This window comes from Peromyscus eremicus, chromosome 15 (assembly GCF_949786415.1).
Source record: "Peromyscus eremicus chromosome 15, PerEre_H2_v1, whole genome shotgun sequence".
Taxonomy (NCBI): domain Eukaryota; kingdom Metazoa; phylum Chordata; class Mammalia; order Rodentia; family Cricetidae; genus Peromyscus; species Peromyscus eremicus.
Genome location: NC_081431.1, coordinates 38,022,547 through 38,047,930, shown reverse-complemented (window position 1 = coordinate 38,047,930; position 25,384 = coordinate 38,022,547). Strand labels below are relative to the sequence as shown.

General features: G+C 48.7%; 1 protein-coding gene across 1 annotated transcript; it reads right to left on the bottom strand.

The window, feature by feature from the left end:
* Positions 1–637: 637 nt before the first annotated feature.
* Tor3a (torsin family 3 member A) lies at positions 638–24,310 on the bottom strand. Its single transcript, XM_059280641.1, has 6 exons — positions 23,669–24,310; positions 23,118–23,234; positions 18,739–19,004; positions 16,449–16,627; positions 2,254–2,378; positions 638–1,602 (listed from the first exon to the last, which is right to left on the bottom strand). The coding sequence occupies exons 1-6, from the start codon at positions 23,910–23,912 to the stop codon at positions 1,352–1,354; spliced, it is 1,182 nt and encodes a 393-aa protein (XP_059136624.1). The 5' UTR covers positions 23,913–24,310; the 3' UTR covers positions 638–1,351.
* Between the last annotated feature and the right edge of the window lie 1,074 nt (positions 24,311–25,384).

Genomic DNA, 25,384 nt, shown 5'->3' with positions numbered 1-25,384 from the left:
ATGCTTACTAACCTCCTTGTAGTCCTGCTTTATAAGAAATCGGAACGGTTAGCTCTGCATCCCTGGTTTGTGGCCGCAGAGCTCCTCAACCCTTGAACTTTGTGAGCTGCTCTTGCTATTCGAGATCCCGCTCTCCAACTATGCTCCTTTACTTCTTTGAGTACTAAGTACCCAGTATGGCTGGACTCAGTCAGTACTCCCTAACCTAAGGCAGGTGAGTACCCATGTACAACCAACTGTTAAATGGGGATGCAGAAATGGTCCATTTACGAGATAAAGGTGAGAGGGTTGAGGAGGACTTCAGTAAGAGGGGGAACTATGACAAAGCACAAAGACCTGTGTGTTTCAAAAGTGGGAAGAAGGGACCAGAGGAGGAAAGGGCAGAACACGCGTGTCATAAAGACAGGTCATGCACGGTCTGCCTCACCACGTCAGCTCAGGAACCACAGCTTTCCTGTCAGAGCTGTGGTGAAGAACTTATGTCTGTGGGAGCTTCTAAGAAAGAAGGTGGAGTCGCCCTATGTTAAGCTGACATGGCCCTAAAGTGAACTGAAATCCACTCACAGGTCAGCACCTGTCTGTCTCCATCAGTGCCCATCGGTGCTGAGTACAGGTCTCAGGAACAAAGGAGGCCAAGGACGTTAGAAAAATACAAAATTTAATCTATACATACAACATTACATAGCAAGGCCCCTAATTTAAAGGAAAACAAGTTTTCAGTCTATAGAACACACCTGTGGTTTTTGTTTGTTAAGCCTGGCTGGCCTCAAACCCAGGAGGCAGCTCGGGTCTCTTGACCTCTCTCCTGTATTAGCCTACTCAACGCTGGGGTCACAAGTATGTGCCACACCCGTCTCTGGCATGGTTTGAAAGCATGTGGTTTTCCCTTTAGCCTAAGGCCCTTTGCTGATCTGCTCACACACACAAGCTGAACCCCCTTCCTCTAGAAAGCCAGCCCATGCCTACAGACTTGGATGGAGCACACTCCTGTTGAGCCACACAGATCTTCCATCCTTCCATGTTCTGTAGTCTAAGAATCCTGCAGCCTCAGACTCCTGCTCCAAGTCCAGCTGCCTTCTGGGAAGAGCTATGATGCCAAGAGACTGTAGGGAGAGTTCCAGGGACCCTTTGGTACTTGGGACTTCCTGATGGCTTTCTGACTTCCGGGTCTAAATTATAGAATGTCTAGAATGCAAGTCTTAAGGCACCAAGTGATTTTAAGGACTAGCTGCCTCTGTTAAGGTCTGCCTTCCGCACTAGCTAAAGCAGTGGTACTGGACACCAGGGTGCCTGGCACATTCAGGCTCTCTCTGGTGAGGAAGACAGCTCCAGGAAGCACAATGAGTCACTCTCAAGGCAGGAAGAGGTTGATTCTCTGGGAAATGGATTTGCAGCCCTGGGAAGAGAAAAGCCGCTCCTCCTCAGGGACATACGTCATCATCTTGGCGATTTCATCCAGGGCCTCTTCTGTGTACGGGAGGTCCTGACTCAGGAAGGCGTCTCGGACACACAGCCGCACATGGCGGTACTCCAATGGCAGGAAGGGGACGAAGAGGTCAATAAGGTTTTCCTTCACAAGACGGCTGGAGCCAAAGCTGCTGTCTGAAATCAAGACCCAGAGTTACATGGAGACTGACCTGGGACCGAGCCCTGCTAGAGACTTAAGGTGTCCCCCACAGTGAGACCTCGGCAAGATCCGGTCTCCCATGACGCTCTAGGAGTGCTGTCTGCAGTTGGTGCCGGGAGCTGTGTAGCTGTGGCTGCTCTAGGCACCGAAGCCTGTGAGTGTGGCAGGCATGGCCACCAGGGCTGTGGCTTTGTTTGGTGACTGGGGGCTCAACCACTGTTCTCTCAGGGAAATCTACTAGTCGGAGACCACGGCTGGGTGTCTGTGGCTGGGCAATGACCCCCCCCCCCCTTTTTGTTTTGTTTTTGAGACAGGGTTTCTCTGTGTTGTTTTGGTGCCTGTCCTGGATCTCACTCTGTAGACCAGGCTGGCCTTGAACTCACAGAGATGTGCCTGGCTCTGCCTCCCGAGTGCTAGATTAAAGGCATGTACCACCGCCACCTGGTGCCAATGACCCTTTTAATGGCATTTTCAGAAACGGACTTTAGGCCTACTTTTCCTTGTGCCACCAGAAGTTGACAATTTGAGGTTGTCCTGTGTTCTCCACTGTCTCAAATTTGGTACATACACTAATCACCTCTAGCTGTGGCTCTTGGCAAGGACCGTGTATCTGGATGATCTCTTACCTGCAGACTTCATGATCTCAGCTTGAAGGGGAGTCTCCAAGTGCTGCAACGTAATTTCCTCCCTGGACCATCCAGCCTTAAGCAAACCCAGGACCACCTCATTGATGACACTGCCCCCAAGGTTACTAAAAGAAAGAGGCACCTGTTAACAGCTGATCCCCGCACTCACTCCCACGTGTTATCTGACCTCGGACACCAGTTCTTGAGCGTGAGGGGCTGCTCCGTGGAGCAGAGCAGAAAGACACTGCCCTGCTTGGGAAACACTTATGTTCTGTGTGACCTCCAATGTGATGATGTGAACGAGATTCTGGGACCGTGTGGCACAACTGAAGACACAAGCTCCCATCAGGACACACGGCAGTGACTGTCAGACTCATGGGGGAGGGGGTGTCCGAGCACAAGACTGCAGCAGAGGACCGTGGGCTGCAGGGTCAGAAGGGAAGCATGAAAGCTAAGCCACCGCTAGCGAGAAGGTGCCATGCAACGCTGAAGGATTTGGGGCTAGAAAGCAGGGTAGTGATCCTGTTCACTTAGGTCCTCAGAAACTCGTTCCCGGTAGAGGAGAAGGACTGGAGAATTAGTTTAGAAAGCACCGTTAGGTGTCTGCCTGGGCTGCTTGCTGCTGCAGCTTCCACAACAGTGTGAAGCAAAAACCAGCTTGTTTTATACCGCCTGTGTTCTAAGGGTTGAGGATCACAGGGCTGAGCACAGGAGGATGGCTGTACACTGTGTTACGACACAAATGAGTGACAGGCAAGGCTGGAAGACAAACCCAGGGAGCCACCACCTGAAGCTGGAAGTGCTGGGGACCTGCAACCAGGGCACTTCCTCCCTGTCCCAAGTTGCAGCCCCGCACGCTCCTGTACCAGCTAAGCCCTCACTTCTTAAGGCCACAGAATGAGGAATGGAGTGAGTGAAGAGCAGGGGAGGCAGGCGCAAATTAAGCTGGGGGTCCAGCATCTCCATTCCTCCTCACAAGGCTCAGAGTGCCCCTGGTACCTCAGGAAAGTTCTTACCTTTTTGCTCAGTTTGCATTTGAGTGTATCGTGCCATCCCTAACCTGTCTCCCTAGCTAGGTGGAGAGAGACATCCTTCCCCAGCAAACAGGTGAGGACCAGTGTGTCCCTCACAGCCACAGGACTTACCAGGGGCCTTGAGTCCCCAGCTGGAGGAGTCCAGTAGAACAAGGGCATTCCTGGGGCCCTGCCAGACTTCCAGGCCTACAGAAACTGCTTATATCACTCATCTGATTTCTGCGACTGCTGCACAGCCTGTCGGGAGGCTTTCTGGTATACAGCTGCATCAGCAGAGACAAGACTGCCCCATCTAGATTGCCACAGTACCCCTGTTTACACCGTCTTTGGGGGACAGCAAACCAGTGAGGTCGGTGACTCACTCAGCCCCAAAGACTACCTGCCTGCTTCTCTGTAACCCCAGGGTTCCACTCTGCACAATTTCTGCATATTTATCTGCAGCTTCCTTCTGAACTGCCTGCAGCCAGTGTCTTCAGCTCAGCAGGGCTGCATGCCACAGCAGACATACTACCTCTCCAATAAGGAGGCCCTCGATAAGAGGGGAGGGATTATGTCCACGCTCCAGCTGGACTGTGTCTGTGTCAGCGGCTAATTCTGCTGACTCACTACCCGGGCCTGGCTGCCTCCCAGCTTACTGTCTGTCCACTTTTATAGATAAAGCTTACTCGTTTGCAAAATCTTGGCACTATAAAATTGGTTTTTGTCCATATTGGGTAAGCAAGGCCTCCTGGGCTTCAACTGTCTGCCCTCAGGTACCTCAAGAGGGCTGGCAAAGAAGCCACCAGTACCTCAACAACAGGTCTCAGGTGCTTTTTCAGGATTAGACTGTGGGTTAAACTGATTGTGTTGGGGCTGGGTACTCTTCAATGGGCAAAGTATGCTGCCTGAGCATGAAGACCTAAGTTCAGGTCCCCGCAACCCTGTGAAAAGCCGGGCATGGCCGTGTGTGTGTGTGTGTACTTACAACTTTAGTTCTATCAAGGTAGAGCCAAGTGCGGTGACATAGGCCTTTAATCCTAGCACACAGGCGATAGGTACGTGGATCTCTGAGTTGTAGGCCAGCCTGATCTACATGCCAGCCGGGACTACATAATGAAGTCCTGTCCACAAAAGAAGTAAAAACAAACAAGAGAGTGATACTGGTCCGTGTCGACCTCCACACAGATGGGCACGCACATACACAACACACATGCAAGAATCCTTACCACAAAGGGAAGATAAAGTGAGATTTGTAACACAAATTGCTAAATGGTCTTATTAAATAAAAACCCGGGAGCCAGGTATTGGGGTGAATTCTGAAAGATCAGAGAAGCTGAATAAGCCACAGCTAACCTCACCAATTTCTCAGCCATTCCTGTTTCCTCAAACTGGAAGCCTCTGAGTCCTCATCTGAATGGATCTCAGCTGAACTGCTGCTAAAAGCCTAAAAGCTTAAAAGCCTCTAGTTCCTGGTCCTCACACCTTATATACCTTTCTGCTTCCTGCCATCACTTCCTGGGGTTAAAGGCGTGTGTCTTTCTCAAGCAAGACATGAGATCTCAAGTGCTGGGATTAAAGGTGTGAGTGCCACCATGCCTGGCTCTGTTTCCAGTGTGGCCTTGAACTCACAGAGATCCACATGGATCTCAGCCTCCTGAGTGATAGGATTAAAGGTGTGAGTGCCACCATTTCCTGGCCCCTATGTCTGTCTAGTGGCTCTGTTCTGTGACCCCCAGATAAGTTTATTAGGGTAGACAATTTATTGGAGGACACAATATCACCACAGAAATTCATTATAGACGTCAAGTCCAGAGACTCAAATCTCAACACTACCCTCTCATAACTAGTGCACCAGGGACTCTTGGGGCCCCCTCAAGAGGAGGTGGCTTTGGTTCTGCATGCCTGGAGAAGGGCTGGCAGAGTGGCCCATGGCCTCTCCTTGGTGCAAGCCTGCAGCAGAGCTGTTGGGAAGCACTACCACATCTGGGTAAGTGAACTCCCTGGAAGGCAAGCTCGGCCGCTGTCAGGTGGCATCTCCCAGCCCCCTCTTCACCCATGAGGACTCGTGTGTATAACTACGTGGCCTCAGTCAGTCCACTGAGGTCAGGTCTGTAGGGGAAAGGGCAGGGCCACTGCCAGCTGGTCAGTGACCAAATGTTTGCCTTGAGATCAGAGGGTCAGTGGGTCACACTGGGCAATCTCAGCCCCTGAGAGAGTTTGCCAAGTTGTGAAGGAACTGGGTAGGAGAGTCGGTGCCTCAGGGAACATTCAGCCATCTCTGCATGTGAGGATGTCATGGGACAGCAGAGGCCGCCGCTGCCTCAGAAAGGGGTAAATACTGTGGAAGCTGCTCAGTCTTCAAATGCCTCTCTTCTCTTCTCCTCAGCCCTGCTCCGTCCTTGCCTTCCACATGCAGAAACCCACATGGCTTAAATCTGTTCCATCTTGTCTTGAGGAACCACCCTAAACCCAAACCTGCCTTCCACAGTTCAGCAGGGAGAAAATCACTCCTACTTCCCCAGGGTACCCTAAAGCCTAGAAAATCCCACAAGGGTGGCCTCATGGCCAGGGCGTAAGTAGCAGGTTGGTAAGTTGGTCAGGGGCTTTGGTGAAGCATTCATACTGGACAAGTTTCTTCTCTGCTTCCAACAATGCCACTTTGGGGATTTGGGTACATGGGACAGAAGTAGTTGCTCTTGCTCAGCAGCCTCGGGGCACATCCCACCACAAATGTGAGAGACCCGCCCTTCACTCTACACTTCCAGAGGAGAGACAGACCGGGTGGGAATCCTGAGGAATGTTCAAGGGTTTTTTTTCTACTTGATTTTTGAACAAATAGCTGACTTGAAAACCAAAGCTCTCAGACTCTTTGGTAACCCCCACCCCACCCCCATCTCTATGCAGGGAATGTGGCCTGCAGAGGCTACCTCTCCAGCTCTGCCACCTCCACTCACCCTTGTCTTACATACCCCACCCATCCCCAAGACCCAAGGGCCGCCTCTCTCCAGGAAAGGGCACTAGACCCACAGACCGACAGTGGCAACTCCACCCACCTTTACGACCTGCCTGGGGAACCACATTTCCTGTGACTGTTTTCCACCATATCCCTCCTCACCACCTTCAGGCAGGGATTCTAGATTCACATCACCAAGAACTGTTGCTTAAGGAAAAGTTCTGAACACCTCCCCAAGACTCCTGAAGACTGGCTATGAGAATCTTCTAGCTCAACAGAAGGTCTGCTCCTGGGCTTAGAAACCTCACTTAGCTCAGGCTCAGCTGGGACTACTTCTGAGACCCCAGTGAAACCTCAACACTGAATTGCCCAAGACTCAAACCTAAGCCTCAACTAGTCAAACACCCACCCAACAGAGCAGACACAAGATTTCCACACCCAAAACCACTACCAACAACGTAAGCACAGATGCCTAGGTCCCATGGTCTTGCGGGCCGCAAGAATATATCATAGAGATTCAGCTGTGTATTAAAGCTGAACTTTGACCGGCCAAGGGTCTATCAAAAGGCAAAGCCATTTATTATGAATATTTGGTGTTACCCAGCCTTTAATATTTCAGCTGTCTTCTGTTATGAAATCCTTGAGTGCCCAGACCTATTGGTAAACAGCTCAGCTTCCCAGACCTGCTAAACTACTAAATTACTAACTACCCTGCTGAGCTTAGGAGACAAGCTGGCAGGAGACAACTAGCTTTGTTTCCTGTGCTAGTGAAGCTCAGACCATCCCAGGAGCCTTGAGGAGGCCTAGTGGTTCTCCAGAGCACTTTGAGAACAAAAGAGGTTTTTACATATCAAGGTGAGAGATAAAAGAACATTCCTGAGGAGGTAGGGAACCACGTGCCCAAGGAAAGAAAAGGCAGGTATTTTCTTTAGACAGAGAGAGAACAGCAGGGAGAAGAGAAAAGAGAATGGAAGAACTAGATGAGTAAGAACTTGAGAGGAACAAACTGAGATGGGGAAGAACTAGATTGAAGGGCTAGAAGAGAGTACTAGAGGAACGAGATGGAAGATGAGGAAGAGTCAGATGGGGAAGAACAAGATGAGAGAGGAGATGGGAGAGGAGCTAAGATGGGAAGGAACTAGATGGACGAGAACCTAGAAGGGGCAGAACTAGATGAAGGAATTAAGATAGAACCTGGAGGGGACAAGAGATAAATGTAAGGAGAAATTGGGCAAGAAAGGAGCTAAAAATGAGAGCAGAATATAAGCTTGTAGAGAGAGAACTGACAGAATAATAAAGTGTATGGACTAAGGAATTTTGCATACATAGATTCATTTCCTTTCTTCAAAGATTAATTATCAGCTGGTTGTAGATTCTTCCCGGACCTTGGGAGGGGACTATCGAGGGGCTGGACCCCCATGGTCCCCAATACCATGGCAAATATTCAGGAATAATGGAAACAATAAGTCTCCACCAAACATTAGTGCTTCCATAGTAATGTCAGAAAATCAAGTTAGATGACATACATGACAATGATTTCAAAATAGCAATAATAAACATGATCAAGAAACTCAAAGTCACCAGGCAGTGGTGGTACACACCTTGAATCTCTGCACTTGATAGGCAGAGGCAGGTGGATCTGTGAGTTTGAAGCCAGTCTGGTACAAAGCAAGTTGCAGGCTAGCCAGGTTCCATAGAAAGACTCTGCCATATATGTAGGCAGAATATTCTGTCCCACCAGCCAGCTCCCAAATAACCACACAGAGACTTATTAATTATAAACACTAAGCCGATAGCTTAGGCTTGTTACTAACTATCTTACATCTCAAATTAACCCATATTTTTATCTATGTTCTACCACTCAGTACCTTTTTCCAAGGTACAGCATGTCCATCTTGCTTCTCCCTGCGTCTCCTGGCCACTCTGCCCTTCTTCATTCCAGCACTCTCTCCCTGCCTGCCAGTCCCACTAACCTCTTCCTGCCTAGCTATTGGCCATTTAGCTCTTTAGTAAAACAATGAGAGCAAAACATCTTCACAGTGTACAAAAAGATTATGCCACAACACATATATCTATCTCAGTCTGGAGACAAAGTAGAGGAAAAGGGATCAAATCACACAAAGAAAATGACAAACACCCAAATACCCTAAGAACAGGATGTGTAGGAACCCTGGGGCACTAGAGAAGGACTAAACCTACAAATCACAGGCACAGGAGAAGAGGCCCAGGTCAAAGGCACAGGAAATATTGTCAGCAAAATCAGACTTCCCAAGGGCTGGAAAGATGGATAAGTGGTTAAAAGCACATACACACACTTTCAGGACCTGAGTTCAACTCTCAGAACCAACATCAGGTGGCTTACAACTTCCTGTAACTCCAACTCTAGAGTATCTGACACCTCCGGCCTTGGTGGGCACAGAACTCACATGCACATAATTTAAAAAATAATCTTAAAAAAAAATTCCCTAATCTAAGGAAAGAGATGGCTGTCATGTCTAAGGGTCATACAGAACACCAAACAGACACGACCAGAAAATGAAAACGCAACATACCAAAATTTATGGAACACAAAACTAAGAGTTAAGTTTTTAGCACTATGTGCCTACATAAAAAGAAATAATTGAGAGAGCTCAACTTAAAACTTAATGATGCACTGAAGGTCTTAGAAAAACAAGATCAACAGGAATCCAAAAAAAGTAGAGCCAATTCTAATAAAATAGAAACGAAAACAAAACAAAAATACAAAGAATCAACGAAAGAAAGCATGATCCCTGAAAAAAATTAACAAGCTTGACAAACCTTTAGCCAAGTTAACCAAGGGAGAGAGGAGGGGGACCCAAATGAATAAAGTTAGAGACAAAAAGGAAAGCTGTTGTAGAATATTAGTTGAAGATGTGTTACATTTGTTTATGCTGTGGAGAAGGAGAGGAGGACATCAGGGACCAGCCTCCCAGCTACACAGCAAGCCATGGAGTAAAAAGTAAGGAAAGGTATATAGAATAGAGAAAGATAAAAGCCCAGAAGCAAAAGATAGATGGGATAATTAAGTTAAGAAAAGCTGGCTAGAAACAAGCCAAGCTACGGCAAGGCATTCATAAGTATTTATTTGGGAGTATTTATTTTATGTGTATTTATTTGGGAGGTGGTTGGTGGGCCCCCAAAGAGTAAAAGAGTAAAGAGTAAACACAACCAACTACAGGAAGCATTACTACAGACCTGAGAGGGTCCAGAAAGCTGTAATGGTATATATTAAAAAACCTATATTCCACCAAACTGGAAAACTGAAAAGAAATGGGTAAATTTCTAGATGTATAAAACCTGCCCAACTTAAATCAAGATGAAGTAAATAATCTGAATAGACCCACAGCATCTGATGAAGAGATGTTCTCATGCTATCGGTGGCCATGTCTGAGGAGCTGCAGTCAGCGATGGAGCTTATGGAGTCCAACTCACTGAGTAGTAAAGCCCCGGGGTGGGGGTGGGGGAGGACTGTCTCCCAAACTCCGCCTGCTTCTGCCTGTCCCTGCTGTATGTGGTCCGGTGTGGCTACTATGTGAAAGGATCCCGCTGTATGTAGTATAGTGGTTGTTTCTTTGGAAAATCCCACTCCTCACTGGGCAATTTACTTCCAGAGCATAATGAAGATGATGTTTATAAGAGCAATGATGATTGGTTATTGCTATGATTTAGTTGGACTTTCTGAGTGAGCCTAAAAGATACAGGCAATTGAGACAGTAAATAAGATTGGGGAAATGGTTTAGGTTTTTCTGCCAAATGAGAGATACAAAAAAGGCAAATGTAGGCTAAAAATCACCTTCCCCTTCATTAGATACGAGATTTACAGAGGATAAAAATAAGAACAAGGACGTTTCATGCATTATAGATCATGAATTCTGCCTGTGGAAAAACGGGCTGATGATTAAAGAAAGCAGCTAAGCCCCTCCGCCCAGGTTAGACCGAGTTCCTCGTTCATGTAGCTTACAGAATGAATCACAGGCCGGGCCTGCACCTTAAAAAAACGAAGTTGTGAAAGGAAATGAAATGACCCTATTGTGTGTAAGAATAGATGCTTAGCTACACCACTTGAGTGAAGGTTTGTAGGAATCTGCTACACAGAAGCCACAGACAGCGGCCTGCCAGTACAAAGGGAACAGGCTGGAATATACTTGGCTCGCTTAAAACTTTGTTCATCAATAAAGAATCACTGCTTTGGGGTGAAGATGTTATGGTGGGAAAATTAATACAAAGAAAAATGTTTAAGTAACTACTTGTGGGCTGCTAAGTAAAACACATAACTTATGATGTTAATGTGATTTCTTCTTATGTAAAGATTTTAATTTGCTGTTGGAAAATATGTAACTTATGGTTATGAGTAACAGTCCTGGCTGTCTTGGAACTTGCTTTGTAGACCAGGCTGGCCTCGAACTCTCAGAGATCCATCCACCTGTCTCTGCCTCCCGAGTGCTGTGATTAAAGGCGTGTGCCACCACCGCCTGGCAGGTAGTCTTTTCTTGTGTAGAAATGTTTGTCTTAGGTATAAAGGATAAGAGAAAACCAAGAGATATAAGGAGGAAAGAAATAGAAGAATAAGAAGGAAAGATGTGGAAGGAAAACATCAAGGAAAAATAGAAAAGAAACTAGGAAGAAGAAAAAAAAAGAAAACGACAGGGTAAAAGAACAGAACAGAGAAATAACAGAGAAGGAAGAACACCAGCAGAGAAACAAAAATAAAATGATTAAATGTTGGCCCTCAGAAAGAAGTCTCCTGTGTGTGTGCAGTTTGCTGACACCACATCTCCTTTCCAGTTTCTCTGGCACTGCTGAAAGCTGGCCCTTCAGAAGAACACAGCATTCAGTGAATAGACCCACAACACCCAGTGAGATAGACCCACAGCACCCAGCGAATAGACCCTCAGCACCCAGCGAATAGACCCTCAGCACCCAGCGAATAGACCCTCAGCACCCAGTGAATAGACCCTCAGCACCTAGTGAGATAGACCCTCAGCATCCAATGAGATAGACCCCCAGCACCCAGTGAATAGACCCCCAGCATCCAGTGAATAGACCCCCAGCATCCAGTGAATAGACCCACAGCATCCAGTGAATAGACCCACAGCACCCAGTGAATAGACCCACAGCACCCAGTGAATAGACCCACAGCATCCAGTGAATAGACCCACAGCACCCAGTGAATAGACCCACAGCACCCAGTGAATAGACCCCCAGCACCCAGTGAATAGACCCCCAGCATCCACTGAAATAGACCCCCAGCATCCAGTGAATAGACCCCCAGCATCCAGTGAATAGACCCCCAGCATCCAGTGAATAGACCCACAGCATCCAGTGAATAGACCCACAGCATCCAGTGAATAGACCCACAGCACCCAGTGAATAGACCCACAGCATCCAGTGAATAGACCCACAGCATCCAGTGAGATAGAAACAGTAATTAAAAATCTCCCAACTATCACAGACATGCATGCAGGTAAAACACACATAAAAAATAAAATGAATGATCTAACAAATTTTTAGAAGCACCTAACTATAAAAACCCCAGGGCCAGATGGAGTCAGTGCAGAATTTTACTTGACCTTCAAAGAACTAACAGAAAAACTCAGTCAAATCCCTTTTGTGAAGCTAGTTTTATTCTCATACCAACACCAAAGAACCAACAACAACAACAAAAAGAAAATTATAGACCAATCTCCCTGATGAAAAGATGTAGGATTCTCAATAAAATATTTACAAATTGAATCAAAGAACACATCAAAAAGATTACCCACCATGATCAAGTCACCTTCATTCCAGAAATGCAGGGATGAAGCAACATATGTAAATTAATAAATAAAATCCACCACAGAAACAGATGGATCGTCTCATTAGACATAGAAAGGGCCTTTGACAAAAATCCAGCATCCATTCATGATAAAAGTCCTGGGGAGAATAGGGATAACAGGAGACATCTCAACAAAATAAATGGAATACACAGGAAGCCAACACCATCCTAAATAGAGGAAAACTCAAAGCATTTCCACTAAAATCAGGAACGGCAGAATGTTCACTCTGTACCCTCCTGTCTAACCCAATGCTAGAGAGCAGGACACGTGGAGGAGACTGAGGGGGACAAGGAAAGGAAGTCAGAGCATCCTTATTTGCAGATGATGCGATTCTATACACTAAAGACTCCACCAGAAAACTGCAGCTAATACTTTCAGCGAAGTAGCAAAATATAAAACACTCAAAAATGAGTGGCCTTCTTATATACAATTGTCAAACACACCAAGACTGAGATCAAGGGAATGAACCCATTCACAATGGCCTCAAAAATATCTTGGAATAAATTTGAGGAAATGAAAAACACGTACAATGAAGACTTTAAGACACTGAGAAAGGAAAGAAAGGAAAACTGAGTAAGAGACCAGAGGATGAAAGACCACCCATAGTTTATAGATTAGTAGGATTAATACTGTAAAAATGACCATCTTACCAAAAGCAATCTACAGATTCAACACAATCCCCATTAAAATTCCAATGCAGTTCACAAAATTGAAAAAAAAAACAAAACAAAACAGTATGGTACTGGGATACAGACTTGCTCAGTGGAATCAATCAAAGACCTCCATATTAACCCACATACCCACAGCCACCACCTGCCTTTTGACAAAGATTCCAACAAAACACATTAGAGAAAAGACAGCATTTAAAAAAAAAATGGTGTTAGTCAAACTGGATAGCTACATGTAAAAGAATAAAACTTCATTCTTATCTCTCACCCTGCACAATTCCAGCTGGATCAAGGACCCCAACCTAAGACCCAATACCCTGAATTTGACCAAGAAAATAGGAAGTACTCTTGAACTTATACACACATGAAAGGACTTTCTGAATAGGACCTCAGTAGCACAAGCATTGAGATCAACAATTAATAAACAGGACCTAATGAAACTAAAAGGTTTCTGTACAGCAAAGGACACCATCCCTCAAGTGAAGAGGCCGCCTACAAAATGAAGGGGAACAGCTACACATCTGAGAGTTAGTGCCTAGGTGTACAAAGAACTCAAAAAAATTAAACATCAAGAAAAAAACAACTAAAAATGGGACATGGAACTAAACAGAGTTCTCAAAAGACGAAAGAAATACAAATGGCTGTCTTAGTCAGGGGTACTCTTGCTGTGATAGAACACCAGGACCAAAAGCAAACTGGGAAGGAAAGGGTTTATTAGGCTTACACTTCCACTTTGCTGTTCATCACTGGAGAAAGTTAGGACAGGAACTCAAACAGGGCAGGAACCTGGAGGCAGGAGCTGATGCAGAGGTCATGGAGGGGTGCTGCTTACTGGCTTGCTCCTTGTGGCTTGCTCAGCCTGATTTCTTTGGGGCCTCCCACATCAATAATTTAAAAAATGCCCTACAAGCTTGCCTGCAACCTTATCTTATGGGAGCATTGAGGTTCCCTTCTCTTAGATGACAATAGTTTGTTTCAAGTGGACATAAAACTAGCCAGCACACAGTTCATTGTACAAAGTAGGTAGTATGGGAAATCAGGGTGGGAAGCTAGAGGCAGGACCTGATGCAGAGGCCATGGAGGAGTGTTGCTTACTGGCTTGTTCCTCGTGGCTTGCTCAGCCTGCTTTCTTACAGAACCGAGGACCACCAGCCCAGGGATGGCACCTCCCACAAGGGCTGGGCCCTCCCCCACTGATCACTAAGAAAATGCTGGATCTTATGGAGACATTTTCTCAATTGAGGTTCCCTCCTCTCTGACGACTCTAGCTTGTGTCAAGTTGACATAAACTAGCCAGGACACTGAGAAACATTTTTAAAAAATTTTCAACATCCTTAACTATCAGGGGAATGCAAATTAAAACTACTTTGAGATTTCATCTTACTGTTGTAGGATAATGTGTCTCTGGTACAGCACCTTCTGATTGGTTTAATAAAGAGCTGAACAGGAGCTAAGCAGGAGAGGATAGGCGGGACTTCCGGGAAGAGATAGGAACTCTGGGAAAAAGAGGCAAGATTCACCAGTGAGACAGAGCAAGCTACACATACAGTATGGAGGAGAGGTAATGAGACACGTGGCAGAGTGTAGGTTAATATAAACGGGTTAATTTAAGTTGTAAGAGCAAGTTGGGAACAAGCCTAAGCTAAGACTGAGCTTTCATAATTAATAAGAAGTCTCTGTGTCATTATTTGGGAGCTGGTGGTCCAAAGAAAGTCCAACTACATCTTACCCTAGTCAGAATGGCTAAGATTAAAAAACAAACAAAAAACAACCAATGACAAATGCCAGCATGGATGTGGGGAAAGGAAACACTTACTCACTGCTGTTGAGAGTGCAAATTGGTGCAGCCACTATGGAAATCAGTGTGGAGAACCCTCAAAAACCTAAGAGCAAGCACACGCTCCAGCCACAGCAGGCTTGAGCATACATTCAAAGAACTGTATTTCCTACTATACAGATATATACTCATCCATGTTCACTGCTGCCCTGCTCACAATAGCTAGGAAATGAAAACCTGGATGTCCATCCACTGAGGAATGGATAATGAAGATGAGATATATTTACACAATGTGTATTGTTCAACTGTCAAGAAAAAGGAAATGATGAAATTCACAGGTAAATGCAGGGAGCTCGATCCCGTCATTCTGAGGTAACCTAGACCCAGAAAGACAAAATGTCAAGCTTCCTCTCATTTCTGAAAGTTAGCGTTAAACTTTCAGATATGTGTGTTTCATTTGGAATTACTCACAGAGGTCAGGAAATTACTACGGGCCACAGGGAGAGGTTTCCAAAGCAGGGGAGATGGAGCACAGTGGTATAGAGTTAAAGGGGATAATGGAGCAGGAAGGGATAAATTGGGGGGGAGAGAGGGCAAAGTAAAGGAGGGAATACAGGAAGAGGTAAATAACATTTAAAGATGCTGGGGAAAGGCGTGGCAGTAGCCCCCACTTTCTGGTTGGATCTAAGTCTCACACCACACATTGAAACTCAATGCCTGTACCATTATTGGGCCAAGAAGCAATGCCTAGACATGTCATTGGCCCTAGACATGTCATTGGCCCTACAGAACCACCATTTTATTTTTTTTTAAGATTTATTTATTTATGTATACAGCATATATGACTGCAGGCAAGAAGAGGGCACCAGATCTCATTACAGATGGTTGTGAGCCACCATGTGGGTGCTGGGAATTGAATTCAGGACCTCTGGAAGAGCAGTCAGTGCTCTTAACCTCTGAGCCATCTCTCCAGCCCCCGAGAACCACCACTATTAGTCTGCTAAATGTACATAGTATTAAATGGACTTCTAATGGCTTATCACTATACCCATAGATTACTGCATCTCTCACCCCTCATCAGAGAGGCTTCTATCCGCAGTAAATGATTAGCACAGAGACCTACAACTGGCCGAGGTGCCCAGCTCTAAATGGAACATGAATACCTCACCCATTCCTCCAAAGGCTCAAGGATCATTTCGGAAGGGGAAGTAGGAAGAGTGTAAGAGCTGGGGGTGGTAGATGATCACAAGGAAACAGAGCTCTGGACACAGCAGGGCAGCTGCGCATAGAAACTCACAGCCTGTTGTGAAAGCACGCACAAGATCGGTGAAGCCCAAGGCAAAGCAAATCCCATGAGGAGAGGGGAGCTGGGCACTATGCCCCACGCTAGCTGAGGAGCTGGTTTAGCAATTACTAGCTACTGGGAGAGGGTGAGTCTGTTTGTGCTTCGTGTAGCCCTTGGAAAGTCGACCCCGTTCCAGTGGAAGACCACACATCCAAGAATATTTGGGATTCACAAATTGGTCTTGATGGGGTTTGTTTTTTGCTTGTTTTTCTGTTGTTTGTTTGTTTTTTTAAGGGAAGCAAAGTTAGATGGGTAGGAAGGTGGGGGATGGATTTAGTGACTGGGATTGGTGTGTGTGTGTGTGTGTGTGTGTGTGTGTGTGTGTGTGTGTATGATCGAAACACATTGTATGAAAAACCTAAACAAACAAAAAAAAAACAAAACAAACCCCGATGTTTCCAATGTTCTTTGCAAAGGCCTCTGAGGCGGCTGCGCAGACAGGCAGCTCCTCTTTTCTAGCTCCTGCCAGAGAATGCTGGGGAAGGGGGGTGAGCAAGGAGGCCTCAGCGTCCCTTGCCTGCTTCCTAGCTGTGGGGCTTTGGCTTCGGGAAGGCTTCTTGCCAGCCAGCCCCCCACTCCCCGGCCTCCTGCTCAGACCTCACCTGAGGAAGAGGAAGACGGCTCGTGGCGGTTCCGCGCCCTGGGCCTCGGGGACCCTGGCTTCCAGGTGCGGTCCAAGCAGCTCCAGCAGCTCCGGGTGCAGCTTCTCCGCTTCGTCAAAGATGAACATGCTCTGCTGGCAGCGCCGCCGCGTCTCCTGCATCTGCCGCCGCAGCCCCTCCTGCACGGGACGCCGGGAGCTGCAGAGCTCACGGGACGAGTGTGGGCTCCCAGGTTGGGCTCCACCCACCGTAACTACCAAACCCAAGCCCTGGCTCGGGTCCCACCCAAGCTTCCCAGGTGGCTCTCCTGTACCTGGGCTGAGCATCTCCACCTGGGAAGTTCGTGAGAGAAGCCCCTCTGCCCGGGGAACAAGCATCCCCCAGGTGCCTTCTCCAGGACTAAAGAAGTCCCACCCTGGAGCTAAGGGCCACCTCACCCTCCCCAGGGGCAGAGACGTTGGGCTTAACAACCCAGAGATAGAGGAAAGGCTCAAGGGCCCAGAGGCTGCCAACCCCACGCCCTTGGCCGCTCAGAAGCAGACCGCCCACTGGTACTCAGACAGGGCCGAGATCTCAAGGAGCCAGCCTGCTCTATCTGGTGCAATGTGTAACTTGAGGGTTAGTTACCACAGGGGCGCCCCACCCCAGGACAGTAAACCCTCCACCGAACATAAGCTTTGTGATTCTCTCAGAGCTGGGCACTGCGGCTTCTCAGGCAGCTTGGCTAACCTACACTACCTACCCATCTCGGCCTCCTTGGCATCTTTACCCCTCCGACACCCAGGCATGTGAGTGTGTGCACACGTCAGTTTTCCTGTGGGGAAGCTGAGGTTCTCAAGGAGTGTTGCTGCAGTCAACTCCAGAGAATTCCTCCTGGGAAAGCTCGGCTGTCGACGCCTGACCCGGGCACATCTTGATGCTCAGGACACCCAGTCTTTGCCCTCCAAGGCCTTACTGAAACTACCAGGTGACTCAGGAAGGCTCTGTCCTCAAGGCTGACACAATCCTCCCAGTTCACACACACCCAAGAACTACAGTTGAGAGCCAACATGGGTGCGGTCACTCCGTTTGCTCATGTTCAGGCTAATTTTACTACATGTATAAATGGAAAAAACAAAACACTTCAAATAGCAAAACAGTAAAGGAACATGTGTCCACCGGCTTGCTGGCATATAACAACCTGCTATGGAAAGAACTGGGGAATCACATATGATAGGATGTGAGGATACGCCAGTGCATGTCTTTTTTAAATGGCTGCAGTGTAAGGTAGTACACTGCTTGTCTAGCAAGCTGACGGCCCTCAGTTCAATTTCTAGCAACCACGTTTTTAAAAGTGAGCATAGTGCATGCCTGTGATCCAACCCTTGGGAGGCTGAGGCCGAAGGATCAAATCACTATTGTTGCATTCACGGTTCAATGATACACTTGAGGGGGGAAAAGAAAACCCGAACAAGCCGTTTGAAACAAGCCCCTCTGCATGTTAGTTCCCTAGGCTGATGTCAGGGTTAACTCGTGCATTCCTGTTTGAATCCAGGCACACATTCATGGCCCGGTGCACATCTGGGGGCAGGGAAACAAGCCAGCCGAACATGGCCCTGTCTTTGAAACTACAGTGGTGTGAAACGGCTGGGAAGAGGTCCTGATAGCAGCAGAGGTCCAGGATGTGCGTGCGTGCGTGTGTGTGCGTGTGTGTGTGTGTGTGTGTGTGTGTGTGTGTGTGTGTGTGTGACCATGGGAAGTTCACAATGCTAACTGTAGTAAGTGAAGGAGGCTGTGGCCTTTGGCGAGGGGGATGGTAAGTTTATGCTTTTTTTCTATTCCTTACACATATCACTGTTTTTTGTTTTTTGACAGGCTCTCACTGTGCATCCCAGGCTGGTCTTGAACTCAAGATCTCCCTGCCTCAGCCAACAAGTGCTGGGATTACAGGCATGTGCTGCCACACTCAGCTACATTTCACTGTTCTTCACACACACACACACACACACACACACACACACACACACACACACACACTCTGTTGCCTCTGTGCCTGGCTCCAGTGTGCAGCAGTCATAGAAACAGTTCCAGTGTGTTCTGGAAACATCAGTATTCCCCGCCTGGTGCTCTAGGCTGCCTCTGTGAGAGGGCAGGGAGTGGCCGCCCGTGGACAGGTTCTGGCCCTGCAGCTGCCTGTCCTCATCCCGTACTCCTCTGCTCTGGAACCTGCCTCCTTGTGGTGTCAGCATCCACCCAGCACAGGGGCCTCCCCCCTGCCAGGCCAGTGAGGCTCCCAGCACCGCGGCCTCACCTTGTAGGCGTCCACATACTTGGGGTGTGGGAAGTGGAAGGTGGAGATGAGCATCCTGACACAGTCACTCCTCAGTCCATCCCGGTACAGGTTCTCCGCCAGCATCCTGGCCACGAAGTTCTTGCCTGTGCCTGACCAGCCATGGAACGACAGAGCCAGGGCCTTGTCTACTTGGGGGGTCTCCAAGTAGCCCCTCACTGCTTGTAGGACCAGCTTGCTAGCCAGATGCTGGCCATGCAGCCGGACATGCAGGTCCGATTCTAAGCCTGGAAGGAGGAAAGGGGCCACAGTGAGAGGCACAGGGGCTTGTATGTACCTCTTCCCCGCCACACCCCAGCTTGTCTATCATCTGATCCCTGTGACCCCAGAACAAGAAGAAGGCAGACCTCATAGCAAATGGTATTCAAAGGCCATTTCCTGAAGAACTGAGAGATCAAGACTGAACTCTGGAGACTAGAATTATCCTTTCTGGACATGCCACAATGGGTGGACAGGCCAGTGTGGGGGGACCCCACCACATCTCCAGGGGCTCCCATCCCCGCTTCAGGAGTTCCTGTTCTCTGTCTGTCATCCCGTCCCAACCTGGCACATACTTGAGCAGCTCCCCAAAGCCCGGCCTGCTTTCCTTTGCCCCCTGAAGGGACACGGACTGGAGGTAGGGAAGCTGGGCTGCCAGCTGGGGTAAGGTACCAGCCATTAACCTATCATCAAGACCGATCGGCTGGGCACTTCGAGCCAACCCAGAGGGAACTCTGGAATGTGAGCAGGTGACAGTCTACTACAAAACACTGCCAGGGCTGTTACACAGAGAAACCCTGTCTTGGGAAAAAACCAAAAACCAAACAACAACAAATCACCGCCATCAACTTGCTTCCTTTCAAAACCACTGGTACCGCTAAGGGAAAACTGCCACTTAGAGCTGTCTCCCCTATCATCAGAACTAGGATGCTTCAAATTGGGACTTCCAGGCCCTGAAGAATAGTGGATCATCTAAAAAAGAGAGCGGTGACCTGCTGTAAATCCACATTCAGACTTCCCGACCTGCACGTGGCCTGAGATTCCACCCTGTGCTAGACCCTGCTCCAGACACACATGTGGTTTGTCCCCCTTTCCTTTCTTCCTTCTCTCTCTTTTTGTGAGTGTGTATGTTCCTGGGTGTGTGTAGGGGCATTGCACACACATGTGAAGGCCAGAGGTTCACATCAGGCACTTTCCTCAACCACTTTCTATCTTGTTTGCTTTGGTTTTTTGAGATTCTGTGTAACAGCCCTGGCAGTCCTGGAACTCACTCTGTAGCCCAGGCTGGCCTCGAACTCACAGAGATCCGCCTGCCTCTGCCCTCCCGAGTGCTGGGATTAAAGGTGTGCACCACCACTGCCAGCTTCTGCCTTGTTTTTTAAGGCAGGATATCTGAACCCAGGGCTGGGGTTTGGCTAGACTTGACTTTTCCACCAAGCCCTAGGCATCCTCCTGTCCCAGCTCTCCACCCCAGTGGGTGTGCACGAGTGTGCTACCGTACCCAGCTTTCACACGGGTGCTGGGATTGGACTCAGATCCTCACGCTGTGTGACGCGCACTATACCCCGGGGCCGTCACCTCAGCCCCACTGGCACTTTTTCTAAGTAAGTAAGCCAATGTTTAGTTTGTGCTTCAAGATGACAGGGATGCAAGAGCTGGGGTAGGAGAACTCCAGACAAGCTCCAGGTGAGGAACTGCCTCTGGGGAAATTAGGAAATTTCGCAAAGGATTAAACCACAGGGCCCTTGTCAGAACAGGTTTTGTGTCTGAGGCTGAATACCACACGGGAGAGTTAAAACTCTTAACTACCTGCAGCATGCAACAGATCCACCTACATAATAAAAAGTACAGAAGGAGAAGGTTGGTTAGTATTTATTTATAGGCATGCGAGCAGGCTGGGGTGCGCAGGCTTTCTGAAGGGCAGTGCTCATCCATGGAATGCTATGGATTGGTTTATAACGGAAAAGAACTTCCTGTTTCTCTCAGGAGACAGAGAAATTCTCCTTCCCCGTAGCCTTACTTTAAAGATAAATCAAGAAGCCCAGGTTATCACCCCATAGACATTTGCTGGTTAAACTTAGAGACAGACAGTTGTTTTGTTTTAAGACTGGGTCTTTCTACATATCCTAGGCTAACCTTAGATAATCATGATCCCACCTCAGTTTCCCAAGTGCTGGATCACAGGGTAGGACAGCACATCTGCCTACAAAGGAACACTGTGTGTCTGTGTGTCTGTGCTCCTGTGGTGTGACGGGAGTGGAGGTCAGCATCAGGGCATCTTCCTTGGGCTCTCATCTGTCTCCTCTGTTGTTGTTGAGACAGGGTCTGCCCCTGAACCTGCTGCTCATCGACTCGACAACCTGACTAACAGCTTCAGAGACCCACCTGTCTGCGCCCCTAACCCTGGAGTTACAGTGTCCAGTGTTGTGCCCAGCTTTTATGTGGGTGCTGGGGATCAGAACTCAGATTCTCATGCTTGCCCTGCAGGTGCTGCACCAAGTGAGCCATCTCCCCCTCCCCTAGAAAATAACATTAAAAAAACTGTTTTATTTTTTAATTACATGTGTATGTGTGTGTACAGTCATGGGTTTATGGAGATGAGTGCAGCTGCATGCAGAAGCCAGAAAAGAGTGTCAGCTCCCCCAGAAGTGCAATTATAGGCAGTTGTGAGCTGCCTAACGTGAGTGGTGGGACTCAAACTTAGGTCCTCTGTAAAAGCGGTGGCTCCTAGCTGCTGAGCCCTCTCTCCGGCTCTTAGGAACATTTTAACCACAATTTTGGATCAGCTTTTTGGCTCTCTACTCTCAGCCATCCTCTGAGAGGTTACTTGCTATTCCTGTTCTGGTCCTAGCTCTCCTGAAAGAGGGCATGTAGTAGAATATTATTTTAAGATGTGTTACATTTGTTTATACCGTGAAACATTTATTTTAATGATGCAAAGATGTGCTGCATTCTTTTATGTTGCATTTGTTTAACTCTGTGAAGCTGTGTTACTGTGCTTGTCTAAAACACCTGATGGTCTAATAAGAGCTGAACGGCCAATAGCAAGGCAGGAGAAAGGAGAGGTGGAGCTGACAGGTGGAGAGAATAAATATGAGAAATCTGGGAGAAGAGAAGAAGCAAGAGAACAAGGAGAGAAGGACTTCAAGGACCAGCCACCCAGCTACACAGCCAGACACCAAGAAGGAAAGAAAAGGTATATAGAAATAGAGAAAGATAAAAGCCCAGAGGCAAAAGATAGATGGGCTAGTTTAAGTTAAGAAAAGCTGGCTAGAAACAAGCCAAGCTAAGGCCAGCCATTTAAAATTAAGAATAAGCCTCCGTATGTGATTTATCTGGGAGCTGGGTGGCTGGCCCCCCCCAAAAGAGTAAAGAGTAAAAACCAACCAACAACATTTTGGCCTTCCAACATGGGGCCGCAGAAAGCTGAACTACAGGGGTAGGCTCTGTCAGATTCTCAGTCTCCCCAGAACTCAGCACAAGGTCTGGTACATACAGCTCAACAGAGATGAGCTGTACTTCCTCAGACCCTCTCCCAGGGATAGTAGGGCATGACTGCAGAGACATCTTCAGTCTAGACTGGGGACAGATGGTGACAGGGGCCTAGCCCACATCTCACTGTCTCCTGCCAGCTGCCTCAGCTGGGTGTGACACGTTCATAGATCCCAGTAAGCTTCACACCCTTAAACTAAAGATAAAACGTGTTCCCACACTTGGGGCACGGGGGTGGGGGAGGGGTGGGAGGTAAAGGGCTTTTTGCCCCTGATCTAAATATCTCCATACTCTGAAAAACAAAACAAAACAACAAGGCTGGGCGGTGGCCCAAGCCTTTAATCCCAGCACTGGCGGATCTCTGTGAGTTCGAGGCCAGCCTGGTCTACAAAGCCAGTTCCAGGAAAGGCGCAAAGCTACACAGAGAAACCCTATCTCGAAACAACAACAACAACAAAACCCAACAACAACAAACAAACAAACAAAAAACAAAAACAAAAAACCAAAACCAAAACAAAAAAACCAGGAGGAGGGCTGGGGCTGGGGTGTGGGGTACTTGCCTAGCATGCCCAAGCACTAGCTCTACGAAGACACCCACACAGGAAGTAGTTGGACACTCGTTCCTAAATAGTAGAATGTAATATCCGCTAAGGACACCATCAGGGTTGATGCCCTGTCGTTCCTACTGTTGGAGGGGAAATGATGGCGTTCAAAGCCTTGTCAGAAGAGACCCTCAAACAACCGCACACCTGACTTTCCTCTCACTGGAGGAGGGGGAATGCTGGAGGGTTAAGTTTCTCAACTAGTGGCTTCTCCACGGTCGCCAACCCCCTCCCCCCAGATTCCCTGGAAACCATGCCAGCGCCAACCTGTCAAGTTGTTGGAGATCCTGCAGTCCCCGCCACGGGCGCAGCAGTCTTGAAAGCGGCAGAACCACTCGGCGAGCCTATCCAGGGACCGCCGGCCCCACAGAGGAAGGCTCCAGCCTGGAAAGGAGATGCTATGAGATGGCGAGACGGTGACGAGAGAGACAACCCTGAGGTTTCTCAGTGACGGCGCCCAAACCAGAGTCCGGGTCCCAACTCCCAGCCAGGCTCCGGCATGTGCTCCAGCGCCGCCTCCACAAGCCGCAGAGGCGAACGTATCTGGGGTTGGGGACAATCACCGGTGGTGTCTACAAAGGACTTTCTCTAAGCCATCAGTCAGGCGGGCAAGAATGGGGAGACTGTGAGCGTCTAGAGGAATCGGGGCAGGTGAGGCGCGGCAGGCAGCCAGACCTCTTGCTGTCCCCAGGGGCTGCGCCAGATGTGCAGGGACCAGGCCTCCTAATGCGCGGAGGCTGCCGCGGCTCCCGCTAGGTGCGCGACGCTGGTGAGGCTGGCAGGTGAGCGAGGGGGTGGGCGGCGGGGACCGCTCTTACCCAGCGGTGGCGCGGGGGCTTCCTGGTCCTCGCAGTGATCGGGCCACACGGAGCAGCTGAAGAGCGTCCAGTACCGTCTGGACAGGGCCCCGACTGTCCTCAGCTGCTCCTGCAGGCGTTGGACACCCGGCCATGGGGCCGGCTCTTCGGCCGCCTGCCCCTGGCTTTTGGCACCACGGTGGCCCTGCGTGCCCGGGGGGCGCAGTGGCATCAGCAGCAACAGCCAGAGGGTCCCACGAAGCATGACTCTCCCGGCGCGCTTCCGCCTCGAAGAGTCGGGGACCCAGGACTCCTGGGCTCCCGCGCGAGCGGGCGCCGCCCAGGATTGGCGTCGCTATGGTGACCGGCCCGCCCTCCGCGGAGTACGAGCCAGCTGCTGTTCTCAGACCCAGAACCCACCGGAACCGAAACCCAAGCTGGTGTCCGGGACGGCAGGAATCCCGAGCTCGTCTTGAGCCCCTGTCCACCCCACGGGACTCAGCCTATTCTGGGGCATGCCCGTGACCTCAAGGGAGTGACGGCAGGCCCTTAAATGGCCTTTGACAACCACTCAGCTGTGCCTCCCACATAAGGACTCCCTTTGGTGCCCAGCCCTCGTAGGAGGTCAGCTTTCTGCCAACCCCACGATGAGGAAGGCGATAAAACCGGCCAAGCAGGAAGCGTTTTGTTGGCAGAGAGTCAGCTGGACGGAGACGCTGCCCCGGGAATATGAGCAGGATTGAGCTGGACGGCCAAGGTCGCCCCTGGTCCTCTGGAGAGGGAAATGAAACATCAGCTAGCAGTAGGCTTTCATGGGTGCCAATCCCCGGAAAAGCAAGAGGAAGTCAGGTCGGGAGGTACTGAGTTTTGGAAACCCCCGAGTAAGGGGAAATTGTATCACTTGAGAATTACAGAAGTTAGGATAAGTACTTGCCCACTCCTGGCTGGGTTTTTGAAGCTGATCAGACATGCATGGTGAGGCAGGCAGAGCTCTGTGAGTTCAGGGCCAACCTGGTCTACATACCGAGTTCCAGCCAGCTACAGCTACATAGTGAGACTCCGTCAATGTTCAGAAAACATTAAAGACCCAGGCTTGGTCCCAAGTTTGGCATCATGGAGAGGTGGTGGAAATTAGTGAGGTGAACCCTAGTAGAGGTCTTTGGGTTATTGGGTGGGTGGGTGAGCCAATTTGCTCTACCAACTGCTCCTGCCATGATGTGGGCTGCCCGCTTTCTCCAGAGGCCCATGAGCAATGAACTGGAACCTTCAAGGCTATGAACCAAATAAACTTTCTCCTTGATAACTCTCTCTGGTATTTGCCATAGTGGCAGGAAGCTAACACCTTTATGCTTACTTGAAAACATTAACTCACTCAATAAATAGTTGAGCAGGAATGAGTCTGATAATCTGAATAGGCCTATATTCTGTTTGTAGGACGTGGGCGTCATCTCACGGGTCTACACCCTGACTGCTCCACCCACATTTCAAGTCAGGGATGCTGTAAGAGCAGTCAGTACATGGCTACTTTTATTTCCTCATGTAGCAAGTGTGTGTGCATTTATATGGAATGTGTAAAACAGCATACTGGAAGAAACGGGTGACTCTAGTTACTACTAGTGTGTACTGGAGAATTACAGTGTAAATGGGGGCTAGTCTGGTGGACCCTGCCCCCCCCCCTTCCTTTGGTAGCTGTTGCTTTCCTTGCTGACCTTGACCAGGTGTCCTCCCCATGCTGAT

What these genes read in the sequence shown, in the direction of transcription:
- Tor3a (XM_059280641.1), bottom strand. Translation starts at nt 23,912, where the DNA reads ATGCTTCGTGGGACCCTCTGGCTGTTGCTGCTGATGCCACTGCGCCCC. An exon ending in GATCTCCAACAACTTGACAG is followed by an intron (nt 19,005 to 23,117) that starts GTTGGCGCTGGC and finishes TCCTCCTTCCAG; the next exon opens with GCTTAGAATCGGACCTGCAT. An exon ending in AGTATGTGGACGCCTACAAG is followed by an intron (nt 16,628 to 18,738) that starts GTGAGGCCGCGG and finishes CGTCCCGTGCAG; the next exon opens with GAGGGGCTGCGGCGGCAGAT.